The sequence below is a fragment of the Jaculus jaculus genome, chromosome 8, assembly GCF_020740685.1.
Source record: "Jaculus jaculus isolate mJacJac1 chromosome 8, mJacJac1.mat.Y.cur, whole genome shotgun sequence".
NCBI lineage: Eukaryota > Metazoa > Chordata > Mammalia > Rodentia > Dipodidae > Jaculus > Jaculus jaculus.
This window is the reverse complement of record NC_059109.1, coordinates 56,192,402-56,220,172: the sequence shown is the minus strand read 5'-3', so window position 1 is coordinate 56,220,172 and position 27,771 is coordinate 56,192,402. Positions and strand designations below refer to the sequence as shown.

The 27,771-nt window shown below is 42.0% G+C and overlaps 1 protein-coding gene across 3 annotated transcripts in view; it reads left to right on the top strand.

Moving 5' to 3' along the window:
• Positions 1-27,771, top strand: part of Tmem62 (transmembrane protein 62) — a 52,438-nt gene that overhangs the window by 18,485 nt on the left and 6,182 nt on the right. For all 3 annotated transcript variants that reach the window (XM_045156527.1, XM_045156529.1, XM_045156528.1), the window contains 6 exons: positions 571-695; positions 1,041-1,163; positions 1,827-1,982; positions 9,095-9,254; positions 12,772-12,885; positions 17,389-17,473. In XM_045156527.1, coding sequence (XP_045012462.1) covers positions 571-695; positions 1,041-1,163; positions 1,827-1,982; positions 9,095-9,254; positions 12,772-12,885; positions 17,389-17,473 — 763 coding nt within the window. The remainder of the gene's footprint in view (positions 1-570; positions 696-1,040; positions 1,164-1,826; positions 1,983-9,094; positions 9,255-12,771; positions 12,886-17,388; positions 17,474-27,771) is intronic.

Sequence of the window (27,771 nt, the reverse complement as noted above, 5' to 3'; positions counted from 1 at the left end):
GAGACAGAAAGGGAGAGAGGGAGAATGGGCACGCCAGGGCCTCTAGCCACTGCAGATGAACTCCAGATGCATGTTCCACCATGTGCATCTGGCTTACATGGGACCTGGAGAATTGAACCTGGGTCCGTAGGCTCCATAGGCATGCACCTTAACTGCTAAGCCCCAACTCCCCTGTTTTTTTGTGGTAGGGTCTCACTCTTGCCCAGGCTGACCTGGAATTCACTTTAGTCTCAGGGTGGCCTTGAACTCACAGTGATCCTCCTACCTCTGCCTCCCGAGTGCTGGGATTATAGGTGTGCACTACCATGCCCACCTTCTCAGTTTCTTATATGTCAAATGTGGACAGTGCCTGCCCTACCTATTATAGTATTATTTTTAGGATCAAATAAATTATAATATAAATGAAAATAGTTTGAATCTTACAAAGATCTGTTTAACCATTACCTAATAGGGTTTAGGATATAGGGCATGTAATTATTATTGTAAAACTTTAGGGGAATTGTTTAATCTGTTGACATTGGATTTTAGCCTGAGTCCTAATTAAAGATCCTTTCATTTTCTCCATTTCAGGAACAAATGAAGGAACTCATATTACTGTCCAAGGAAAGCAGTCAGAGTAATCAGACAATTTGGTTTGGGCATTTTACAACATCTACTATCCTGTCTCCATCACCAGGAATCCGAACAATAATGAGGTGAAACAGGCCTTTAGAATCAAGATGAACTCTCTGTAGATCTTTCACACTGCTGTACCAGTCTTACCGTCCTGAAGAGATGGTCTTACTTTTGCGGCACATGGGTTGTATTTGTTTAATTATTCCATTCATTATTTATTTATTTGAGAAAGAGAAAGAGAGAGAATGGGTGTACCTGGGCCTCCAGCCACTGCACACAAACTCCAGATGCATGCACCCCCTTGTGCATGTGGCTTATGTGGGTCCTGGAGAGTTGAACTGGGATCCTTTGGCTTTGTAGGCAAACGCCTTAAACTGCTAAGCCATCTCTCCAACCCCAGTCATTTTTTTTTATATATTGGTTAGCTCTGCTACAGCTTATTTGTGTGGACACCTCCATACTCTTGGTGGACTGATGCCTGTTTTACATAGCCGTCACTCCAAAGGCACTTTGGAACTTGAGGTGGGAGACTGGAAAGACAACAGACGGTAAGGAAACTGCTCCCCTACAAAAGAAAACTTATGTAAGTTTTGCTAAAACCATGATATGCAATCTTAGAAAAACCTTGTGATATTTATGTTGTTTTGATTTCGTTGGTTTGGTGTTTTTGGAGGTAGTCCTCAGTAATAGCCCAGGCTGTCCTTCAGCTTCCTTCCTCAGTCTCCCAAGTGCTAAGATTATAGGCATGTATCACCCTCAGCTCAATATTTGTTCTTTGAAAATAATGTAGGTATCTTTTTCTTTTTCAAGGTAGGGTCTCACTCTGGTCCAGGCTGACCTGGAACTCACTCTGTAGTCTCAGGGTGGCTTCGAACTCATGGTGATCCTCCTACCTCTGCCTCCCGAGTGCTGGGATTAAAGGTGTGTGCCACCACGCCCTGCAAACCTTCTCTATTTTTGAACAGAGTCTCATATAACACAGGTTGGCCTCAAACTTACTAAGTAGCCAAGGATGACCTTGAATTTAAGATTTTCTGTACTTCCCAAGTCCTAGAATTACAAGCTTCTGTTACCATACCCAGTTTAAACAGATCTTTGGATCAAACCAAGGATTCACATAGGCAAGCACCCTACCAACTGAGCTACTTCCTTGGCCTACTTTCAAGCCCTCTCAATGTGAAATAACCAAATTACTATTCTCTGGTTTCTAGGTACCGGATCTTTGCCTTTGATCATGACCTCTTTAGCTTTGCAGATTTAAGCTTTGGCAAGTGGCCCGTGGTTCTTATCACCAATCCTAAACCACTCCTCTATAGTTGTGCTAAACATGAACCACTAGAAAGACTCTTCCACTCAACACACATCAGGTATGTTTCAGTTTGTTTTTAATGATAAAGTGGAGAATTAAGTCATTGTGATTGTAATCCCATGTAAAAGCTAGAAGATCCTACTTTTTTTTCTTTTTGGTTTTTCGAGGTAGGGTCTCACTCTAGTCCAGGCTGACCTGGAATTAACTCTGTCATCTCAGGGTGGCCTTGAACTCATGGCAATCCTCCTACCTCTGCCTCCCAAGTGCTGGGATTAAAGGCGTACACCACCATGCCCGGCTACATTTTTTTTAAATTTCATTGTTTGAGGTAGGGTCTCACTCTGGCCCAGGCTGACCTGGAATTCACTATGGAGTCTCAGGGTGGCCTCAAACTCATGGTGTTCCATCTACCTCTGCCTCCCGAGTGCTGGGATTAAAGGCATGTGCCACCATGCCCGGCTTCTACTTTACTTTTTTAATAACCTGAACATATATACATTGCTTACTGGTTCATTGCCACTCCGTGTGTGTGTGTGTGTGTGTGTGTGTGTGTGTGTGTGTGTAGGGTCTCACATATGCTAGGCAAGTGCTCTGCCATTGAATTATACTTCTGGCTCCCCAAATATATAATATTTTAAGCTGATGAAAATTTAAAACTATCTAGAAACACATAATCCATTATTTTTTATGTATTTTAGTCCAGATTTTTAAAAATGCTTTTACTTTTTTTTTAAAATTTATTTATTTTTTTATTTATTTTTTATTTTTTTAATTTTTATTAACATTTTCCATGATTATAAAATATATCCCATGGTAATTCCCTCCCTCCCCACCCCCACACTTTCCCGTTTGAAATTCCATTCTCCATCATATTACCTCCCCATTACAATCATTGTAATTACATATATACAATATCAACCTATTAAGTATCCTCCTCCCTTCCTTTCTCCACCCTTTATGTCTCCTTTTCAACTTACTGGCCTCTGCTACTAAGTATTTTCCTTCTCACGCAGAAGCCCAGTCATCTGTAGCTAGGATCCACATATGAGAGAGAACATGTGGCGCTTGGCTTTCTGGGTCTGGGTTACCTCACTTAGTATAATCCTTTCCAGGTCCATCCATTTTTCTGCAAATTTCATAACTTCATTTTTCTTTACCGCTGAGTAGAACTCCATTGTATAAATGTACCACATCTTCATTATCCACTCATCTGTTGAGGGACATCTAGGCTGGTTCCATTTCCCAGCTATTATAAATTGAGCAGCAATAAACATGGTTGAGCATGTACTTCTAAGGAAATGAGATGAGTCCTTTGGATATATGCCTAGAAGCGCTATAGCTGGGGCTTTTACTTTTTTATTGACATATTCTAGATTTGATTTTATATTTTAGAGAGAGGGAGAGTGACACAGAGAGAGAATTGGCATGCCAGGGCCTCAGCCACAGAAATCAAACTCCAGATGCCTGTGCCAGCTAGTGGGACCTTGCGCTTGCCTCGCTGTCCAGCTTTATATGGTCAGCTGGGGAATTGAACCTGGGGCAGGAAAGCAAATGCCTTTAACCAGTGAGCAATCTCCTCAGCCCCTTTTCCAGACTTTTTGTTTTTGTTTACACTTTTAATTTTTTTTTTTTTTTTTTTTGGATTTTTAGAGGTAGGGTCTCACTCTAGCCCAGTCTGACCTAGAATTCATTCTGTGCCTCACACTCACAGTGATCCTCCTACCACTGCCCCCATGCACTACTATACCTGGCCTTTTTTACACATTTTAACATATTTTTAAAAATTATTTTATATTTGAGAGAGAGTGAGAGAAAGGGTGGGTCTGGGCCTTGCAGCTTCTGTGAATGAACTTCAGACACGTGTGACCCCATGTGCGCATGTGCGACCTTGCATGCATGTGTGGCCTTGCACGTTTGCATTACTTTGTGTCTGGGTATGTGTGACCTGGTAATTCCAACATGTGTTCTTATGCTTCACAGGCAAGCATCTTAACCACTAAGCCATCTCTCCAGCCCTAAAATATTATTTATTTATTTGTAAGCAGAGAGAGAGAGTGAAGGAGAGAGAGAGAGAGAATGAGAATGGGCATGCCACGGTTTCCAGCCCCTGCAAACAATGTGCCACTTTGTGCATCTGGCTTTATGTGGGTACTGGGGAATTGAACCCAGGTTGTTAGGCATTGCAGGCAAGTGCCTTAACCACTGAAACAGTGGCAGGGAAGGCATGGTGGAAGCTGGTCACATCACTTCCTTAGCCCGGAAGCAAAGAGATAAATTCTGGTGTGCTTAGCTCATTTTATCTTTTTCATACAGTTCACAGCCCCAGACCATAGAATGGTGCCACCTGCAGTTAGCTAGAATTTACCACCTCAGTTAGCCTAGTCTAGAAATTCCCTCACAGACAACTCCACAGGTTTGTTTCCATTGTGATTCTAAATCCCATCAAGTTGACAAGATTAACCACTAACCTGCTGCCTGACAGATTGCTGACTAGCTTAATCTTGTCCAGGTTTTAGCCAGTAATCAAAGCTGCCTGCTGTGAGCTCAGAAGTGAATCAGTGATGCCATGCTCCAAAAGCAGTATCTACCTCAGCCCTTATGTGGCTCCTCTTCCAAGATAGTCCTTCACCTTTGGAGGTCAAGGTGATAGAAATGTCCCATTTATGGCTGAGCATTCAACAGTCCCTGATTCTCAGCACTTTGACCAATTTCTTACTTTTAAATTTTACATTATGCATCAGAAATATTTTTTCTATTTTGCTATGTAGGCTTCCAAAAAAGCAAAAGCTGTATAATCTTGATGAAATTGAAAAATTAGTTTGCAAATAAGTTTGATGACATAGATGAATATAATTCTAATGAGGTATTATGGTCTCCTCCCGCCCTCCACACCCAGGTATGGTTTCTCGCTTTAGCCCAGGCTGACTTGGAACTCACTCTGTGGCCCCAGGCTGGCCTCGAACTTATAGGGATCCTCCTACCTCAGCCTCCCAGTGCTGGAATTAAAAGTGTGTGCTACCATACCTTGCCTTCATTGTTATTCTTTTTTCCAAGAAAAAATATAATTTTCAGAAATAAAGGGATTTTAAAAATATACTCTTGATAATAATAACAATAATAATAAAGAAAAAATAAAATAATATATACTCTTGAGGGGAAGCTGAAGAGTTGGCTTAGCAGTTAAAGCACTTGCTTGCAAAGCCTAAGTACCCAGGTTCAAATCCACAGAACTCACATAAGCCAGATGCACATGATGTCATGTGCTTCTGGAGTTTGCTTGCAGTGGCTAGATGCCCTGGTATGCTCATTTTTCTCTTTCTCTCTATCTTGTGTGCTGTCTCATAATTACATAAATATTAAATATATATGTATACATATGTATGTGTATACACACCCACACACACTTTTGGGCTGGTTTATCATGGCTCAGCAGTTAAAGGCTCTTGCTTGCAAAGCCTGCCAGCCTGGGTTCAGTTCCCCAGTACCCACGTGAAGTCAGATGCACTAAATAGCGCATGTATCTGGAGTTTGTTTGCAGTGGCAAAAAGCCCTGGTGTGCTCATATTCTCTCTCTCCTTCCTTCTCTCTCCCCTCACAAATGAATAAAAATATTTTTTAAAAATGCACTCAAGTGGTGGCACATGCCTTTAATCCCAGCATTTGGGAGGCAGAAGTAAGAGGATCGCCATGAGTTTGAAGTCACCATGGGACTACATAGTGAATTCCAGGGCAGCCTGAGCTAGAGTGAGACTTTACCTCAAAAAACAAAAACAAAAACAAAACAAACAAACAAATACACTCAAAGGGATCTGGAGAGAAGGCTTAGCGGTTAAGGTACTTGCCTGTAAAGCTTAAGGACCCAGCTTCGATTCCCCAGTACCCACGTAAGCCAGATGCACAAAGTGGCACATGCATCTGGAGTTCATCTGTAGTGTCTAAGGCCCTGGCTTGCCTATTCATTCTCTCTTTCACTCTCTTTCAAATAAATAAAAAAAAAAAAACCAATCAAATATTTAAAAAAATATGCTTAAGGGCTAGAGAGATAGTTCAGTGGTTGAAGCTCTTGCCTACAGAACCTAATGATCTGAGTTTGATTCCCCAGTGCCCACATAAAGCCAGATGCACAAAAAGGCATCATATGTCTGGAGTTTCTTTGCAAAATCAATACACAAAAATCAGTAGCCTTCCTATACACAAAAGATAAATATACAGAGAAAGAAATCAGTGAGGCTGTCCCATTTTCAATAGCCACAAAAAATTCAAATACCTTGGAATAACACTAACCAAGGAATTGAAAGGTCTATATACTGAAAACATAAAGACGCTCAAAAAAAACAAAACAAAACACTGGAGCTAGAGAGATGGCTTAGCTGTTAATGCGCTTGCCTGCAAAGCCTAAGAACCCAGATTTTATTCCTCAGATCAGCCAAATGCACTAGGTGGTGCATGTGTCTGGAGTTAGTTTGCAGTGGCTGTAGGCTCTGGTGCACCCATTCTCTCTCTCTATCTCCATTTCTTTCTTTCTCAAATAAATTCATACACACACACACACACACACACACACACACACACACACACATATACGTATATGTATACGTATATGTATATGTATATACATATATTTGGTTTTTCAAGATAGGGTCTCACTCTAGCCCAGGCCCAGCTAAATAAAATATTTTTTAGAAATAGACTCAAGCCGGGCATGGCAGTACACACCTTTAATCCTAGCACTGGGGAGGCAGAGCGAGGAATATTGCTGTGAGTTCAAGGCCATCCTGAGACTACATAATGAATTCCAGGTCAGCCTGGACCAGAGTGAGACCCTTGAAAAACCAAAAAAAAAGGAAAACCTACGCTTAAATTTTGTTTTGAAAAGTAATACAAGTACCTGTAAGCCTAGACTTGGGAGGCTGAGGCAGAAAGTAAAACAATCCTATATAACAACTTTCAGAAAATAGAGCAGTGGATTATAAGTATGTTCTGCTTTTTATTCTAGGCATACTTTTATATATTGGGAAGGTAAAATCTAATCCTTTTTTTTCTTTCAACACAGAACATACAACTTTTTTTTTTTTTTTTTTGTAATGAGGTAGAATCTCACTCTACCCCAGGCTGACCTGGCATTCAATCTGTAGCCTTGGGCTGGCCTCAAACTCACAGCAATCTTTCTACCTCTGTCTCCCAAGTGCTGGGATTAAAGGTGTGCACCACCATGTCTGGCTCTAGCCACTAGTTTTTTTTTTTAATTTATTTGAGAGAGACAGACAGACAGAAAGAGGCAGAGAGAAAGAGAGAAAGAAAATGAAAAAATATGGGCACACCAGGGCCTCTGTCCACTGCAGACAAACTCCAAATGCATGTGCCATCTTGTGCATCTGGTTTATGTGGGTACTAGGAAATTGAGTCTCGAACTGGGGTCCTTAGGCTTCACAGGCAAATGCTTAACCACTAAGCCATCTCTCCAACCCATAGCCACTATTTTTGATGGTGACTTATACCATTTTACATTCCCACCAACAGTGTACCAGGCACCCAATTACTTTTGAAAACAGATTTTGAAGCCAGGTGTGGTGGTGTATGTCTTTGATCCCAGCACTCAGAAGACTGAGGTAAAGTGATTGCTGTGAGTTCAAAGCCAGCCTGGGTGAGAGTGAGAGACCCTGGACTCAAAACAAACAAAATACTAATTTATAATGTTACTAAGCAATATGAGTGCCAAGATTCTTCTCATTGACAATTTTAAAACATGTACATAATGTTTTTTGATCACAATCCCCTCTCATTATCTTCTGTTGATGTCTTCCTACCCTGTCCCCCTCTACTTAACCCCTTCTTTGTGATTTTTCTATATTCTATTTTGATGTCTTATTTTCTTGGTCTTTCCCCCACCATCCATGATAGAATGTTGATGGCTTAATATTGTGCAGGTTTTAGGCATGTAGTAACAGTCACTATGGTGTCATGAATGCAACAGCTACTTCATGTCCACAAGACAGTGTTCCACAGAACTCCACCCCATCCTCTGACTGTTAGATTGTTTCTGCTCCCTCTTCCACAGTGTTCCCTGAGCCATGAAGGTTGCAGTAGAGATGTGTCATTTACCCCTGAGCATTTTACACCCATCTGTTGTCAGGACTTTGGGTATTATGCTTTAAACACATTTGTTAATTAACGTGAAACTACTTATTTTAATTAAATTAATTAATTAAATCTCTATATTTATTTTTGATAACTAGTGAAGTAACAGTCATCTGTCAATCAATTATTTGATGTAAACCTAGCAAAAGTGTTAAATGTTAAAGTTTTGGTAGCCTATTTCTGGTTATGATCTTGTTTCTGGGCACATACATCAAGAACCCAAATGAATAGAGTATGGGCTTAACATTAGATATAATGATAATTATTACTATTGTTTTTTTGCATCTGGCTTACATGGGTACTGGGGAGTAGAACCTGGGTCTTTTGGCTTCCTAGACAAATACCTTAACTGCTAAGCCATCTCTCCAGCCCAACATTAGATTTAAAAAGTGTGTTTTCAGCCGGGTGTGGTGGTGCATGCTTTTAATCCCAGCACTTGAGAAGCGGTGATAGGATACCATGAGTTGGATGCTACCCTGAGACTACATAGTAAATTCCAGGTCAGCCTGAGCTAGAGTGAGACCGTACCTCAACTGCCCCCCCCCAAAAAAAAACCTTAAAATCAGGGACTGGAGAGATAGTTTAGCAGTTAAGGCACTTGCCTGTGAAACCTAAGGACCCAGGTTTGATTCCCCGGGACTCTGGTGTATCCATTCTCACTTTCAAATAAATACATAAATAAAATACTAAAAAAAAAAAACAACTAAAAGCAAAAGAATCCTTGAAGGTCAGGACTTAACTCTGTGGTAAAACACTTGCTGAGCATGTGCAAGGTTCCAAGTTCAATTCTAACATCAATGGGAGGTTGTGGTGGTGGTGAAGAGGAGAGGGAAGGAGAAAAGGAAAGACTAGAGGAAAATAGTTTCTAATTTCCCTTTTCAGTTTTCCAAACTTTACATGATCCCTTCAGTTGTGCCATGTAATTGTTTTACCTGTACTTGTGTATTTCAGGTTATAATAGTTTTACTGTCCTTTAAAAAAAACTATGTTAAAAACCTAAAACCATATATTTTATATATGTTCTTCTTTTAGAGTGTTGGCATTTTCCTTATCCTCCATTACTTCTGTCATTGTTAAGATTGATGGAATTAATTTAGGCCAAGCTACTCATTTGTCTGGTCCTATTTTCATACTGAAGTGGAATCCCAGAAACTATAGCAATGGGACATATACCATAGAAGTAATTGTCCAGGTAAGTTCAGCATTTTTAATTTGTTATATAAATTATTAGGCTGTTGCCACAATAACCTGATTTTGGATTTTTTTTTTTTAGTAAAGAAACTAGTTTAATTAATAGTAAATAAAGTTTGAATATATTCATTTGGTATATTTTGAAAATGGGCATTCAGGAGTTTTACTAGATAAAAAATTGCACAGACAATAAGAATATACAACTATTGGCCAGTCTCCTTTTATTGTTTTAATTTTTTTTGGGGGGGTGAGGTAGGGTTTCACTCTAGTCCAGGCTGACCTAGAATTCAATTCACTATGTAGTCTCAGGGTGGCCTCGAACTCACATCAATCCTCCTACCTCTGCCTCTGGAATTAAAGGCGTGCACCATCAAACCTAGTTTAAAGATATTTTTATTGGGCTGGAGAAATGGCTTAGTGGTTAAGGCACTTGTCTGCGAAGCCTAAGGACCTATGTTTGACTCTCCAGGCTCCACACAAACCAGACGCACATGGTGACACAAGTGCTCAAGGTCACACATGTGTACAAGGTGGCACACACATCTGGAGTTTGATTCCAGTGGCTGGAGGCCCTGGTGTGCCAGTTCTTTCTCTCTCTCATTGTCATAAAAAAATTACAAAAAGTAGGGTGGGCTTGTAGTGCACAGCTTTGATCCCAGCACTTGGGAGGCAGAGGTAAGAGGCTTGATAAGGTTTTGTTGTTTTCTCTGTTCAAGGGCTGTTTTCTTTATTTCTCATTTAGTGTTGCAAGGTCCTGATTTTAAACTATTTTATGTATTTATTTTTTTATTCTTATTTTATTTTATTTTATTTTATGTATTTATTTGCATGAAGAGACAGACAGGGAGAAAGAGAGAGAGTGAGCAGCAAGTGAGCCAGAGCCTCTAACCACTGCAAGCGAATTCCAGATACGTGGGCCACTTTATGTATCTGGCTCTAACATGTGTACTGGGGGATCTAACCCAGGTCATTAAGCTTTGTAGGCAAGTGCCTTCACTTCTGAGCCCTCTTCTTGATGAGTTTTGACATACACACTCTGGCCCAGGCTGACCTGGAATTCACTATGTAGTTTCAGGGTGGCCTTGAACTCATGGCGATCCTTCTACCTCTGCCTCCTGAGTGCTGGGATTAAAGGCGTGCACCGCCACGCCCGGCTGCATCTATATTCTTTTTATTTTTATTTTTATTAACATTTTCCATGATTATAAAATATATCCCATGGTAATTCCCTCCCTCTCCACCCCCACACTTTCCCATTTGAAATTCCATTCTCCATCATATTACCTCCCCATTACAATCATTGTAATTACATATATACAATATCAACCTATTAAGTATCCTCCTTCCTTCCTTTCTCTACCCTGCATCTATATTCTTGAAGCCATCACTACAGTGAATACTTTTGGGATGTGCTTTCCTTCCATCTTCATCCCCAAGCAACCTCTGATCTATTTTTAAGTTTATATCTATAACTTTTAAAATTTAATCTCCTGAAGCCTGGTGAGTTGGCACCTATGCATAACCCCAGACATCAGAAGACCGAGGCAAGAAGTCAGCCTGCATAATATAGTAGACACTGTCTTGAAAAAGAAATTTAACTTACTGAATATAAATAGACAACCTGACCCTCTCATTTATTTGTGGTAAAGTTCTGCCCTTTTATTTGTTTATTATTTTTATTTATTTATTTGAGAGTGATAGAGAGAGAAAGAGGCAGATAGAGAGAGAGAGAGAGAATGGGCGCGCCAGTGCCTCCAGCCACTGCAGATGAATTCCAAATGCGTGCGCCCCCTTGTGCATCTGGCTAATGTGGGTCCTGGGGAATCGAGCCTTGAACCGGGGTCCTTAGGCTTCACAGGCAAGTGCTTAACCACTAAGCCATCTCTCCAGCCCTAAGTTCTGCCCTTTTAAATACAGGTTAAGTCTGATTTCAAAATCTATGAAAGAAGACAACTTTTTGCTACCAGTTTTGAGAGTGATGGAGCCTTTCTTGGCCCTGGATGGGCTTAGCTTAGGGTTTAGAGGGTTGGATGCTATATAGTCACTAAAACTCCCCAAGCCAGTGGCTCTTGAATTCTTGTCTTGGGACCTTCAAAGAATAACATGTGGAGGGATGGCTTAGCTGTTAAGGTATCTGCCTGCAAAGCCAAAGGACCCACGTTAGCCAGATGCACAAGGGGCCACATGCATCTGGAGTTCATTTGCAGTGGCTAGAGGCCATGGCACGCCTATTCTCTCTCTTTCTCTCTCTCTTTCTCTCCCTCCCTCCCTCCCTCTTTCTCTGCCAAATAAATAAATAAACATATTAAAAATAATGTGCAAATAGAGTAGTAGAGCAACTTATTAGCAAAGTAAAGCAGAACCTGAATAGCTCCCAAGCCAGGAAGGGACCCCCGCAAAGTGTGTGGCGGGATGAGTGACTTGGGTCAGAGCTTGTTATACCCTTGGGGATTAAGTTGAGCATCAAGTCGAGGTGGACTGGATGTATATGTGAGGGGCTCCTGATAGTCTGATGAGTTAGACAGATTGGTGACTTTGTATAGGTCACCTGACATCCTGGGGAGTCAGTGTGCATTCTGAAGTTGATGCTTAGCGGTTCTGGCAGGCATGCAGATGTCTGTTTATTCTTTTGGGAACTACAACCTTGACTAGCTGCCTACATGTAAGGTTACTATACTAATCCCTATCACTATTATTTAGTATTTTACTTTCCCCCTATGTGTGTTCTTGGTAGCTGTAGTAGACAGCCTCAGGTCGCTGAGATGAACTCCTAAATCAGGCACAATTATGGAGGCAAGGATATTTATTGAAACTTACAGATTCAGGGGAACTTCCATAATGGCAGAAGAAGCTGGCCCACTTTCACAGGCCTGAGCAGAGAGGAACCAACATCATCACCACAAATGAGCCCACTTAGGAACTCCAGGCAAGGTCAGGCACTTGGCCTATTTTTAGACTGGAATTCCAAATCCACCCCCACACCTTAAGGCTGGAGCCTAGGCTCTATCCATGGTGACACCTCTAGCCGGTGGCTGCAGATCTGAATTACAAACTTTAATAAATTCCTTGAGCCGGGCGTGGTGGTGCACGCCAATCCCAGCCCTCAGGAGGCAGAGGTAGGAGGATCACCATGAGTTCCAGGCTACCCTGAAACTACATAGCGAATTCCAGGTCAGTCTTAGCTAGAGTGACACCGTACTGCCCCCCTCCCAAAAAAAAAGGCAGACAAAAAAGTCCTGAATATATTGGGGGCCATCTGTTTAAACTACCACAGTAGCCTAGTAGTATATTGACCTTTAAATTAATCACAATGTAGTTCTTGGACTAGTAACGCATCATCATCTGGGTATATTTTTAGAAATGCAAATCCTTAGGTTCCAACTGAAACCTATGACATCAGGAACTCTGGAAGTGGGGCACATAGTGTCAAGCACCTGTCTTGTAAATAATGTGTAAAATTAGAACCTATACATTTTAAATGTGCATACAAGTTACTTCTCTCCTGTGCTTATAACTAGGATTCTGCTGGAAGAAGTAGGAGTGCTCACCACATATTTTCTGTTCAAGAGAATACTCATCTTACATTTGACCCGTTGGCATCATTTATTCTCCTTACTGACCACTACATTGTGGTGAGTCAATTTAGTCAAATGTTACATGTGTTTTTACTATATTTGATTAAATGCAAAGTTATTTTCTTTTGTTGTTTATTTCTTTGAGAGAAAAAGAGGTAGATACGGAGAATGGGCATGCCGGGGCCTCCAGTCACTGCAAATGAACTCCAGATGCATGCACCACTTTGTGCATCTGGCTTACGTGGGTGCTGGGGACTTGAACTGTGGCCCTTTGGCTTTGCAGGCAAGCACCTTAACCACTAAGCCATCGCTCCAGCCCTTGTTTATTTTTACTTTTTGTTTTATTTATTTATTTGAGAGAGGGAGGGGGAGAGAGAGAGAGAATGGGCATGCTAGGGCTTCCAGCCACTGCAAACAAACTCCAGACTCATGTACCCCCTGTGCATATGGCTTATGTGGGTCCCAATCTCTCCATTCCCCCCCCCCTTTTTTTTTTTGAGGTAGTGTCTCACTCTAGGCCAGGCAGGCTGACCTGGAATTCACTATGTAGTCTGGTCTCAAACCCAAGGCAATCCACCTACCTCTGCATCCCAAGTGCTGGAGGTAAAGATGTGTGCCACCACACCCAGCCTGTTCCTACTTTTTTTTTTTCTTTTTTTGGTTTTTCAAGGTAGGGTCTCACTCTGGCCCAGGCTGACCTGGAATTCACTATGTAATCTCAGGGTGGCCTTAAACTCACAGAGATCCACCTATCTCTGCCTGCTTTTTAATTCCTGCTTGGTTAACAAATACTTCTTAAACAATTTAGTGTTTTTTGTTGTTGTTGTTGTTTTTTTTGAGGTAGTCTCCTGTTTCTCAGGCTGACCTGGAATTCACTCTGTAGTCTCAGGGTGGCCTCAAACTCACAGTGATCCACCTACCTCTGCCTCCCCAATGTGGGATTAAAGGCCTGTGCCACTACTCCCAGCTAATGTTTTTTTTTGTTAATAGTTTTAATGTAATTAGTATTAAACTGTCTTTAGAAAAGCTATAGGATTTATGTTCTAGTCCTACCCCCCATATCTGGCAGTTAACACAAAATACAAAAAGGATATATATGAAAATGTTAAGGAAAAGGTTTAAACCTTCCTTAATTCTACTTCTCAAAGACAGCTTTATGGCATAGCTTCACGAACATAGAATACAAATTCAGGAGGCTGGGGAGATGGCTCAGCAGTTAAAGGCACTTGCTTGCAAAGCCTACATGCCCAGGTTTGATTTCCCAGTACCCACATAAAGCCAGATGCACAAAGTGGTGCATGCATCTGGAATTCACATGTAATAGCAAGAGGTCCTGGAATACTTATTCTTTCTCTCTCTCAAATGAAAAATGAAAAGAAAGAAAACAAACAAACAAACAATGGGAGGCAGAGGTAGGAGGATTGCTGTGAATTCAAGGCCACCCTGAGACTATCTAGTGAATTCTAGGTCAGCCTGAGCTAGAGTGAGACCCTACCTTGAAAAACCAAAAAAAAAAAAAGGCCTGTGGGAGGCTAGAGAGATACCTCAGCAATTGAAGGTGCTGGCTTGCAAAGCCTGATGGCCCAGGGTCAGTCCCCCAGTACCTGTATGAAGCCAGATGCACAGAGTGGCACATGTGTCTGGAATTGGTTTGCAGTGGCTGGAGGCTCTGGTGTGCCTATGTTCATTCTCTCTCTGTCTCCCTTTCAAATGAATAAATAAAAAACTGAAAACATATTTTTAAATGTGAAATTATTAGTATTTTTTAAAATTTTTATTTATTTGTTCTGGTCTTTTCCTTTTTTGAGGTAGGGTCTCACTCTGGCTCAGGCTGACCTGTAATTCACTATGTGGTCTCAGGCTGACCTCAAACTCAAGGTAATCCTCCTACCTCTGCTTCCTGAGTGCTGGCATTAAAGGCATGCACCACCACACCCAACTTATTTTTATTTATTTATTTGTTTGACAGAGTAAGAGGGAGAGAGAGAATGGGCATGCCAGGCCTCCAGCTACTGCCAAGAAACTCCAAATGCATGTGCCCTCTTGTGCATCCTGCTAACGTGGGTTCTGGGGGATCAAACCTGGGTCCTTTGGCTTTGCAGGCAGATGCCTTAATTGCTAAGCCATCCCTCCAGTCCAAATCATTAGTATTTGATTTGCTTTTAATACTTTTGTGGTTGAGCTTTTAAAAAAATGAATAATGGGGGAATGTAGAGATGGCTTAGCACTTAAGGCACTTGCCTGCGAAGCCTAAAGAGTCATGGTCGACTGCAGATGCCACATAAGCCAGATGCACAAGGTGACACAAGCACACAAGGTTGCACGTGTCTGGAGTTCAGTTGCAGTGGCTGGAGGACCTGGTGTGCCAATTCTCTCTCTCACTCTCTCGCATTAAAAAAAAAGGCCAGTCTGTTGGGCTTACATCAAGAAAAAATTAATAATGGGCATTGTTGGCCCATTTTGAATATAAAATGAATAATGTAGCCCTCACTGGTTTCAAATTTGCAATTATCCTCCTGCCTCTGCCTCCCAAATGCTGGGGCTACAGGTATTAGCCACCACACACTACTTGAAAGTGGGCAGTTTTAATGTAATGATTCATTATAACTAATAAAACTCCAATATTGGTCTAAGTAAATTCAGAAAAAGTCATGCTAAGCAGTTTATAATTTCATCAGTAAATAAGATATTTTTACCTCTTTGACCGTTTATTTCAATTACAGTCACTTTTTGTTAATGCTTTTAATTTTGTTCATTTTTATTTATTTATTTGAGAGTAACAGAGAGAGAAAGAGGCAGATAGAGAGAGAATGAGAGCGCCAGGGCTTCCAGCCACTGCAGACGAACTCCAGATGCGTGCGCCCCCTTGTGCATCTGCCTAACGTGGGTCCTGGAGAGTCGAGCCTCGAACCGGGGTCCTTAGGCTTCACAGGCAAGCACTTAACCGCTAAACCATCTCTCCAGCCCATTGTTTTTAAATCAAAACAAAACCTCTCTGTTTCTATGCTCACATGACAACTCTAATGCCAAATGAGTGGGGTTTTCTAAATTAAACAGTTCTCCAGTTGTCCGTGGACACTGATTGGATATCCTATGATTTAACTGAACTCTGACACTAATTACTTTACTCTGCAAGGCTTCCCTCCTCACCACCCGCTTCAAATACCAATTAATTTTACGCTTAGAGTGTGATCTGTGCTTTTGATGGACCAGCTGTGAACCAAAGGCTTGTAAGTCTTCCTTCCTTGGGTTTAATGATTTGCCAGAATGAAATGACTCACAGAACTCAGGATGGGAGTTTACTTACTTTACTGGTTTATTATGGACTGATATAACTCCGCATCAGCCAGATAGAAGAGAGGCCAGAGTAAGGTGTGAAGGTTGGTGTGGGCTTCCGTGGCCTCTCAGACATATGCCACTTTCCTCACACATCTATTGACTAATCTGCAAGGTCTCCAATCTTTTAGTTAGGGTTTGTATAGAGGCATGATTAATTAAATTACTGGCTATCAATGATCAGCTACACCTGACACCCTTCTTCCCTCCTCTGGAAGGCAAGGGCAGAGAGGATGTGAGGCAGAAATGTCCAACCTGAGCACATAGTTGATCCCTCGAGCAACCAAGCCCCTTGAGGGTTTTCCAAAAGTCACTTTATTAATACAGACTCAGGTGTGGGTGAAAAGTAGCTTGTTGCTTGTAACAGATGACATTCCTTTCACTTCCCACTCAAGGATGGTGACAAAAGATGTTCTACTATTTTCTGTTATCATTTACAAACTTACAGAAGTGTTAGGTGGTATGGCCAGGAGGAGAGGATGAAGACCAAAATATGTATTTCTTCTTATGTCACAGGATGACATGCCATTTCCATCTTTTTTTTTTAAAAAATTATTATTTATTTATTTATTTTTTATAAATATTTTTTGTTCATTTTTTATTTATTTATTTGAGAGTGACAGACACAGGGAGAAAGACAGATAGAGGGAGAGAGAGAGAATGGGCGCGCCAGGGCTTCCAGCCTCTGCAAACGAACTCCAGACACGTGCGCCCCCTTGTGCATCTGGCTAACATGGGACCTGGGGAACCGAGCCTCGAACCGGGGTCCTTAGGCTTCACAGGCAAGCGCTTAACCGCTAAGCCATCTCTCCAGCCCTTATTTATTTATTTATTTATTTGAGAGAGACAAAAGGAGAGAGAGAATGGGCATGCCAGGGCCTCTAGCCACTGCAAACAAACTCCAGATGCATGTGCCATCTTGTACATCTGGCTTACGTGGGTCCTGGGGTATCAAACCTGAGTCCTTTGGCTTTGCAGGCAATTGCCTTAATCACTAAGCCATCTCTCCAACCCTTTGTTTTGTTTTCTTGAGGTAGGGTTTCACTTTATCCCAGGCTGACTTGGAATTACCTATGTAGTCTCAGGGTGGCCTCAAACTCATGGTGAATCTTCCTACCTCTGCCTCCTGAGTGTTGGGATTAAAGGCGTGCGCCATCACGCTGGGCCATTTCCATCTGTATTAGTGAGACCAGTGTACACACATTCACCTTTCTTTCTCCATAGGCCCGGGTCCTCTTTGTGCTGATTGTGCTGCTCCAGCTCACCATTCTTATTACTTTTAGGTGTCTAGCATACCCACAGATGAAAGGTGAGTCATGCTTCCTTTCATTGGGGGGGAGATGTTTAAAGCAGTACATAATGTCTTTACTGTTACTAAGTAATAAAAAGCAATATGAATTGTCTTTTCATAAACTTGGTGAGGCACATTCTTCACATGGTCACTCTTTTCATAATACTGTTTTTGCACATGTGTATGTAGTATGTGTGGTGTATTCATGTGTATGTGTGAGGAGGCCAAAGGAGAATGTTAGGTGTCTTCCTGGAACTCATCTGTGTTTTCTTAAGATGGATTCTCTTCCTGAACATGGAGCTGCCAGTTTTTTCAAGGAGACTGGCTTGCTGGTGAGCCCCAGTGATTCCTTGGTGTTTGCTCCCTGGGGGACTGCAGTTATATAGGCTTGCATGGCCATACCCAGCTGCTTACATAGGTGCTGAGGAACTGAACTGAGGTCCTCTTGCTTCACAGCAAGTGCTCTTATATGCTGAGCCATCTTCTCAACCTCTATAATATTCTAATCTTAAAAAGGAAAATAGCTGGGAATGGTAGATCCCACCTTTAATTCTAGCACTCAGGAGCCTGGGTTGTAGAGTGAGTTCCAGGTCAGTCGGGGCTAGAGTTAGACCTTATCTCAAAAACAAACATTTTCCTTCCTATTCCATAGCAGTAAAATGAGGACAGCTGTCTTCCAAAATGGGGTGTGTGGGGAGGAAGCAGAGAGAGGGGGAACCACATATAGCTCAAAATAGCCAATTAAAAAAAAATTTAAGGCCAGGTGTTGTGGCACACGCCTTTAATCCCAGCACTCATGAGGCAGAGGTAGAAGGATTACTGTGAGTTCAAGGCCACCCTGAGACTACATAGTGAATTCCAGGTCAGCCTGAACTAGAGTGAGACCCCACCTTGAAAAACAAAACAAAAAAATTTATTTATTTATTTACTTATTGGGTTTTTTGAAGTCGAGTCTTACTCTAGTCCATTCTGACCTGGAGTTCACTGTGTAGTCTCAGGGTGGCCTTGAACTCATGGTGATCCTCCTACCTCTGCCTCCCAATTGCTGGGATTAAAGGTATGTGTCACCATGCTCAGCTATTTTATTTTATTTTATTTTATTTTTTGTTTTTCAAGGTAGGATCTCACACTGGTCCAAACTGACCTGGAATTCACTATGTAGTCTCAGGGTGGCCTTGAACTCATGGTGATCTGCCTATCTCTGCCTCCCAAGTGCTAGGATTAAAGGCATGTGACACCACGCCTGGCTTTGGCTATTTTATTTTTTAAAAATATTGTATTTATTTATTTATTTGAGCCTTCAGCTGCTGGAAACAAATTCCAGATGCATGTACGACCTTGTGCATCTGACTTACTTGGGTTCTGGGAAATAGAACCTGGATCCTCAGGCTTTGCAGGCAAATACCTTAAATGCTAAGCCATCTCTCCAGCCCTGTTTTTATTTATTTATTTTTTTTTATTTGTAAGCAGAGTGGGGGAGGGATGGAGTATGAGAATAGGGGAACACCAGGCCTATTGCCTCTGTAAACGAACTCCAGATGCATGTGCTGCTTTGTGCATTTGGCTTTACAAGGGTACTGGGGAATCGAACCCAGCCTCTCAGATTTTACAAGCAAAGACTTTAAAAAATTATTTATTTATTTATTTGACAGAGAAAGAGGGGGAAAGACAGAGAGAGAGGATGGGCTCACTAGAGCCTCCAGCCACTGCAAATGAACTCCATATGTATGCACCCCCTTGTGCATCTGGCTAATGTGGGTCCTAGGGAATCGAATCTGGGCCCTTTGGCTTTGCAGGCAAACGCCTTAACCATTAAGCCATTACTCCTCTCTCTCACTCTGTGTGTGTGTGTGTGTGTGTGTGTGTGTGTGTGTGTGTATGTCTGTCTCTGTTTCTCTGTTTCTCTGTGTCTCTTTCTGTGTGTTTCTGTCTCTCTGTGTGTATGTCTTTCTGTGTGTGTCTCTGTGTCTGTATCTTTTTCTGCCTGTGTGTGTGCCTCTTTCTCTGTGTTTGTCTCTCTTTCTCTCTGTCCATCTCTGTCTGGATCTACGTGTGTGTGTCTTTCTCTCTGTCCATCACTCTCTCTTGGTGTCTTTGTGTGTGTCTGTCTCTCTGTGTGTGTCTGTCTCCCTCTCTCTCTGTGTCTGTCTCTGTATGTCTCTGTGTCTTTTTGTGTCCTTATGTCTACCCCTTATATATATCTCTGTGTGTCTGTCTCTCTCTGTGTCTCCCTTTGTCTGTGTGTGTCCATCTCCTTCCTCTCTCTGTATCTGTCCCTGTGTGTCCATTTGTTTGTGTGTGTGTGTGTGTCTCTCTCTCTCACTGGCTCTCTGTGTATGGATGTGTCTGTGTCATTCTCTCTCTCTAAGTGTCTGTCTCTGTCTGTTTCTGTCTCTCTGTATATGTGTGTCTATCTGTCTCTCTGTGTTTCTGTCTGTTTTGTCTTTCTATGTCTGCCTGTCTCTTTCTCACTGTGTGTGTCTGTCTGGTTCTCTTTCTCTGCAAATAAATAAAAATAAATTTATATAAAATATACTTTTGTAGTAAAACAACTTTCTATAAGTGTCTACATAAAATCACTAATACTAAGCTGGGCATGGTGGCACATGCCTTTAATCCCAGCACTGGGGGGGGGGGGGGCGGGCAGAGGTAAGAGGATCACCATGAGTTCAAGGCCACCCTGAGACTACATAGTGAATTCCAGGTCAGCCTGGACTAGAGTGAAACCCTACCTTCAAAAACCAAAAAACAAAACAAACAAAAAAACCCCACTAATACTGTTACTAGTACTAGAGAGTTATAAATATGTAGGTATAACTAAATTAACTTCTCATCAGTTTTCAACTGTTTCCATCATGTACTGCTCTGCTCAAATCTTTTTTTTTTAATATTTTTTGTTCATTTTTTATTATTTATTTGAGAGTGACAGACACAGGGAGAAAGACAGATAGAGGGAGAGAGAGAGAATGGGCGACCCAGGGCCTCCAGCCACTGCAAACGAACTCCAGATGTGTGCGCCCCCTTGTGCATCTGGCTAACGTGGGACCTGGGGAACCGAGCCTTGAACCGGGGTCCTTAGGCTTCACAGGCAAGTGCTTAACCGCTAAGCCATCTCTCCAGCCCTCTTTTTTTTTTTTTTTTTTTAAAGTAAATCATTATATTTATTGAGGGAAGTATAGAGCCAAGGAAAGGTACCCACATTGACTAGAGATCCCTCGTGGAGGGCCTGGGGAAAAAAGTGTGGAAAGAAAAGAGAAAGTTAAAGGAGCTCCTGCCATGTGGGAAGATGGAGGGGAGAAAGGGCCCATGTGGAGAGTAAGGGCTAGGGGACCCTCCTTGCTGGGTCTGGGCTAAGGCTTAAGCCAAACCCCTCCTGACTGGGCCTGGGCCTGGTGGGCCCAGGCAGCGCAGGCCCAGCCAAGGGAAAAACTCACTCATAGCTGGAAGTTTCCAGGTGATCAGAGAGCCTGCCTTTCCCTTGCAAAGGTATTTATGACCTTGTGGGGATGGGCTATCTTCTGGCTCAGGTAAACCAGAGGGCCCACTGGTTGGTTAGGGCTAGGGGCTGTCTCAAGAAGAGCTTAGTTCTGGAACCAAGTTCCAGGGGCTGAATTTGATCAACCACAATGTTTAAATCCTATGAAAGACCTCCCTCCCAGGAGGGTTCCTGGTTTGTGGAAAAACAGGTCTAGTCAAGATAAGAAGTCAGATCATCTTTGATTTCTAGCAAGTGCAAACTTTCCTATGCTTTTCACCTTCAGGGGTCAGTCATCCTAACTGTACCCCCATCTCATGAGAAGACACTCTAACTTCTGCTAGAGGACAAGGGGCAATGACATCAGATCGTGAACAAAGTTGTTTGGGACAGTTAGACTCTCCCAGAGAGGGGAACTACTCTAAAGGACCCCAGAAGTGTATTGATGGAGTGCAGGAAGATAGTCTTGGAAGAGAATGTTGGGGAAAAACAATAAGAGTAAGGAGTTAATGAGAAGTGAGCGCACAGCAAACTGGTTGCCTTCAAGGTTGTCCTTCTTGTGGACTTGTAGGCCTTGGGGAGCATTCGAGGAAACCCAGGTAGACAGAGTTAGATTGTCTCAGGACCATCTGAGCACAAGGTGGCTGAGATTTTCTTCCAGAAATGTTCATTGAATGGCACAGTAGTATCTGACATGGCCTGAATCTGTTTCTGCATGGCTTGTAAAACAGATGAGATTAACAGAGTTATCAGGAACATAACTTTGATACCATATTGTGTATAATAGCCTTCCAGAATGTACCTTTTTAAATCTGTGCTGGGGTAGCCAGGGCCAAAGGTTGGTAGCATAGAACCATTGGGTGCCATTAAAGACTGTACAAATATATTTTTGGCTCAGGACTTATTTAAGGATGTCCTGACACAAATTAGAAGAGTTTCACCGTTGTTCCCAGTATTAGCCTTCTGAATTAAGCAACCCTTGGTAAGAGTCATCTAGATTTGAAAATAACCTTTTGACATCTGTGGTTGTTTTTCTTTATTATAGAATTAGAACTACTAGAGATAGGGACAACATGTCTTAAGGCTTTGCTTGTTTTAATTCTTGGAAAGCTCTTGTTGTATTACTTAATAGGCCATTCATATATTTGAGGTATCTCTTTATCTTTGGTTATACATTTCTCTCTAAGTGTTTAAGACCAAGCAGATAGCTAAAATTTAATCAAGGATTAATTTTGGAGGTCACTAATGGCTCTCCAAAGGAGACTTTAGGGACCCAGGAGTAGTCCTATAGCTTCTCCAATATTGGTGTTTTCTGTATGTTAGGATGAGTCAAGGCTGTGCTGGCCAAGTAATTTTCCCTTCTTTGGGAAGTCAGGAGGACTGATTTTCCCTCAGTTGTGATTCTCCTGTTTCAGACTGTACACCAATTTTTTGTTTCTGGGTCTGTGTATCCTCCCTGATCAGGAATACAGGTGACTTAGCAGGGGGCCACTGTAGCAGTATCCTATCATCTCCAGTGGCCTCATGACCTGGGAGCACAGCCCAAAATATTGGCCTTTTTGCTCTGATGATTCCAATTGGCTTTGGCTATCACATAGGTGATTAATACATTTAGAAAGGAAGTTACACCAATCTGGGTATATTTACATATAGAGCACATTTGATTACTGAACTAGATCTAGTTAAAGAATGATATCATGGCCGGGCATGGTGGCTCATGCCTTTAATCCCAGCACTTGGGAGGCAGAGGAAGGAGGATCGTTGTGAGCTCGAGGCCACCCTGAAACTACATAGTGAATTCCAGGTCAGCCTGGGCTAGAGTGAGACCCTATCTTGAAAAACCAAAAAAGAGGGCTGAAGAGATGACTTAGTGATTGAAGTACTTGCCTGCAAAACCTAAGGACCCATGTTCTACTCTTCAGATTCCACATAAGCCAGATGCACAAAGGTGAGGCAAGTGCAAGGTCACATATGCCCACTAGGTGGCGCAAGCGTTTGGACTTTGAGTTCAGTAGCTGAGGTCCTGGCACGCCAATTCTCTCTCTTTTTCAAAATAAAAATATTAAAAAAAGAAAAAGGCCAGGCATGGTGGTGTATACCTTTAATCCCAGCACTTGGGAGTGTGAAGTAAGAGGATTGCTGGGAGTTCAAAGCTAGAAACAAACAAACAAAAAAATAGAGTCATATATGGTCATGCACACCTTTAATCCCAGCACTCGGGAGGCAGAGATAAGAGGATCACTATGAGTTTGAGGCCACCCCTAGACTACATAGAGAATTCCAGTTCAGCCTTGGTCAGAGTGACACCCTACCTTGAAAAACAAAAACAACAACAAAAATAAAGAATCTAATTTCAAAGTATATTTAAACATAAGCATGACAAATTTTGAAAATCAAGATATAGGGCTGGAATCTTAAAAAAAAAAAAATAAGGCTGGAGAGATGGCTTAATGGTTAAGGCATTTGCCTGCAAAGCCAAAGGACCCAGGTTTGATTCCTCAGGACCCATGTAAGCCAGATAAACAAGGGGATGCATGCATCTGCAGTTTGTTTGTAGTGGCCCTGGTGCACCCATTCTGTCTCTCCCCCTCAAATAAATAAATAAATAAAATATTTAAAACAAAAGATATTAGCCAGGCATGTTGGTGTATGCCTTTAATCCCAGCACTTGGGAGACAGAGGCAGAAGGACTGCCATGAGTTCAAGGCTACCCTTAGACAACATAATGAATTCCAGGTCAGCCTGGGCTAATGTGAGACCCCACATTGAACCCCCCCTCCAAAAAAAGATATAGGGCTTGGGAAGATGGTTCAGTGGTTAAAGGCACTTGCTTGCAAAGCCTGCTCACCCAGGTTTGGTTCCCCAATATCTTTGTAAAGCCAGGCAAACAAAGTAGTACATGCATCTGAAGTTCTTTTATAGGAGCAAGAGGCCCTTGCATGCTTATACACATACATCTTCTTATTCTTTCTCTCAAGTAAGTAAAATTTAAAAATAGGTAATTAGGGCTAGAGAGATGGCCCAGTGGTTAAACTGCTTGCCTGCAAAGCCTATTGACCCAGGTTTGATTTCCCAGTAAAGTGGCACATGCATCTGGAGTTCATTTGCAGTGGTTGCAGGCCTTGGTGCATCAATTCTCTCTCTTCCTCTCCCTCTCTTCCCCTCTCTATCTCTAAAATTTGTTTTCTCACAATTTGGTAGCTTATAAGTCCCAGATCAAGGCTCTTTCTTTCTTTCTTTCTTTCTTTCTTTCTTTTCTTTCTTTTCCTGAAGCCTCTCTCTTTGGCTTAGAAATAGCTACTTCTCAGGGTGTCCTTACATGGTCCATCTTTAGGTCTGTGTCGTCTGCCTTAATCTCCTTTTTATCCTAGCTGAGGCTGACCTGGAATTCACTATGTAGTCTCAGGCTGGCCTTGAATTCATCGTGATTCTCCTACCTCAGCCTCCCAAGTGCTGAGATTAAAGGTATGTGCCACCACATCCAGCCAAGGTACTTGCTTGCAAAGCCTGACAGCCTGGGTTTAATTCTTCAGTACCTACATAAGTCAGATACTTTAACTACTAACCCATCTTTCCAGCCCTTATCTTAATTATTTAAAGTACTTATCTCTGAATATAGTCAAATTCTGAGGTAGTAGGGATTAGGGCTTTACTATCACTATCCATATCATGCTACAAAATGTTGTTTACTGCCTCTTAAACTCTTGCCTTAACCATTTAAAGGCTGGGGGCATGGAGGGGGGTATGGCTCAGTGGTAGAGAGCTTGCCTAGCATTGTGAGGCCCTGGGTTCAATACCTACTTAGGAAAAAGAACAAAAATCATTTGAATGGCAGGTACAGACAGAGTCCCAAACTGCTCCATGGTTCACATGTGGGAAAGGAAGAAGGAAGAACATCCGGGTCTTAAGTTCACTACGTGCCTGATCAGTTGCTGGCCTGCTGCCTTGCTCTTGTTTGAACACTGGACATGTTCTTTTTTTGTTTGTTTTTTGCAGCCGTGAACTCTTGGCGATCCTCCTACCTGGCCTCCCGAGTGCTGGGAGTAAAGGCGTCATTAATCCTTTCCTTGAGGTTGGAGAGATAGCTCAGCAGTTAAACATGCTTCCTGCATAATAAGCTTGAGGGTTTGAGGGGTCTTAAACTGCCCCAGTTCAGATCTCCAGCCAAAAACAGCTGGGCATGGGCACACATGCATGTACCTATAGTGAGTGCCACAGGGAGTAGAGACAAGAGCATCTTCGGAGCACCGCAAGCTCTGGAATCAGTAAGAGATTCCAGCTCAAAACGAGAGCAGGCAGAAGAGTGATGGAGTGGGGCACCGATTTTTCACTCTGGCCATCGCACTTCTGCCACAGGGCCACTTCAAGGGCACATACATATGCCTATACTGCACATACAACAAACACACAACACATTGCACACAAGCAGAAATAAAGTCATCCTTTCTTTGAATAAAAATAAACAATAAAAACCCTCCTTGTGATATGTCCTTGTTACTGTACTATTCTCTCTCCCCTTCTTTTCTGATGGATCCTTTCTTTCCTTCATACATTTTTCTCTTAAGCCTAGGTCAGCTAACTCCTTTTTTTTCTCTTTAAACATTACTCCTTTGGAAAACCCCATTGCCTCAATACTACATCCTAGAAGCTATTCAAAGTTTAATATCTGTTCCTGATCTCTCTTACTGGGTCTTCAAGTGGCTGCTAGATCTTTCTACAAAGATAACTCTGACATCCCTCACCTACTCACTCCCCTTGCAGGTTTGATTTTCTTATATCTCTTCATGGCATCATTATATATTCTTTCTTTCTTTTTCTTTTTCTTTTTCTTTTTCTTTTTCTTTTTCTTTTTCTTTTTCTTTTTCTTTTTCTTTTTCTTTTTCTTTTCTTTTTTTTTTTTTTTGAAGTAGGGTCTCACTCTAGCTTAGGCTGACCTGGAACTCACTATGTAGTCTCAGGGTGAACTCGAAATCATGGCAAACCTCTTACCTCTGCCTCCCTGAGTGCAGGGATTAAAGGCATGTGTCATCACACCTGGCTATCATTTTTCAGTAATCTTTAGTCTTTACTCCCTAATGTCAACATATTATCAATACCCCATTAATTCTTTCTTCAAACGTTTCTCTTACTTTTGAGGGATCATGAAATTCCTTGTCAGTACCACTACCTCACTAGATTCCTGACAGCCTTCTCACTTGTGCCTCTATATTCAGTCTCTCCATCTAATTCATTCCCTTTGACATGTGCCAATTCCCCCTGTCATGGCACTCATCCAGCATCCACTTCCACCAGAGACTTAACAGCTTCTAAGCTAGTGGCTTCTTGGGTTAAAAAGCAGAAATCTGGGCTGGAGAGATGGCTTAGTGGTTAAGCACTTGCCTGTGAAGCCTAAGGACCCCGGTTCGAGGCTCAGTTCCCCAGGTCCCACGTTAGCCAGATGCACAAGGGGGCGCACGTGTCTGGAGTTTGTTTGCAGAGGCTGGAAGCCCTGGCGCGCCCATTCTCTCTCTCTCTCTCCATCTGTCTTTCTCTCTATGTCTGTCGCTCTCAAATAAATAAATAAAAAATGAACAAAAAAATTAAAAAAAAAAAAGCAGAAATCTTGGGCTGGAGAGTTGATTTAGCAGTTAAAGGTACTTGCTTGCAAAGTCTGACAGCCTGGGTTCAGTTCTTCAGTACCCACATAAGGCCATCACACAAAGTGATGATTTAATTATATATTTTGTTCTGTTTTGTTTTGGTGGCTCTGGTGATCAAACCCAGCTCCTTACGTACACAAAGCAGATATTAGGTCACTGAGCTACATCCCCAACACCAATCTGTACTTAAGTAGGCAGTCATCTTAGTTCACCACTTAAAATGTATTTTTTTTTTTATAAAATTTTTTATTTATTTATTTGAGAGCGACAGACACAGAGAGAAAGACAGATAGAGGGAGAGAGAGAGAATGGGCGCGCCAGGGCTTCCAGCCTCTGCAAACGAACTCCAGACGCGTGCGCCCCCTTGTGCATCTGGCTAACGTGGGACCTGGGGAACCGAGCCTCGAACCGGGGTCCTTAGGCTTCACAGGCAAGCGCTTAACCGCTAGGCCACCTCTCCAGCCCAAAATGTATTTTTTTAATCAACCAGATGAATACTTAGAAAAGCACCAGAGTTGAAAAAAAAAAACAGTTGAGAAATTAACCAAATGAGAAAAGTTATGTATTATCAGGTTTTATGTAAAATTAACTGTCAATAGATAGAATAATGTTATAAATGAGTATGTTGGCTTATTAGCAGAGATATATGTTATCAGACATACATCAGGTATCTTCTTCTGTTTTTTTTTTTTTTAACTTATTTTATTTTGAGAGAGAAACAGAGAGGAAGGCGGGGGGAGAATGAATGAATTTGGGCATACCAGGGCCTCCAGCCATTGCCAATGAATTCCAGATGAATGCACCCCCTGCATCTGGCTCATGTGGGTATGGGGAATCGAACCTGGATCCTCAGGCTTCGTAGGCAAGTGCCTTAACCACGAAGACATCTCTCCAGGTCTCTTTCTCTGTTTTGTCCCTGACTGTTGCTCATTGTGCACTGGGTTTTGTGTCAAAGTCTTCTGCTGACTGCTTTATGACCAGCCATGTGCGTGAAGTGAAATAACAGCCTAATGCTAAAGATTTGTGGCCACAGCATGGAGTCTCAGTGGGAAGGACTTACATTTGAAATCTTGGGCACTATTTTAGAAGACTATATCAATTTTGAGAGCTTTATGCTTGCCCTTCAGTTGGAATGATAGAACTGCTGGGAATTATACACTGTGTCCTATATGTGAAAGGGCTAGTTAGACAGATACTTTTAT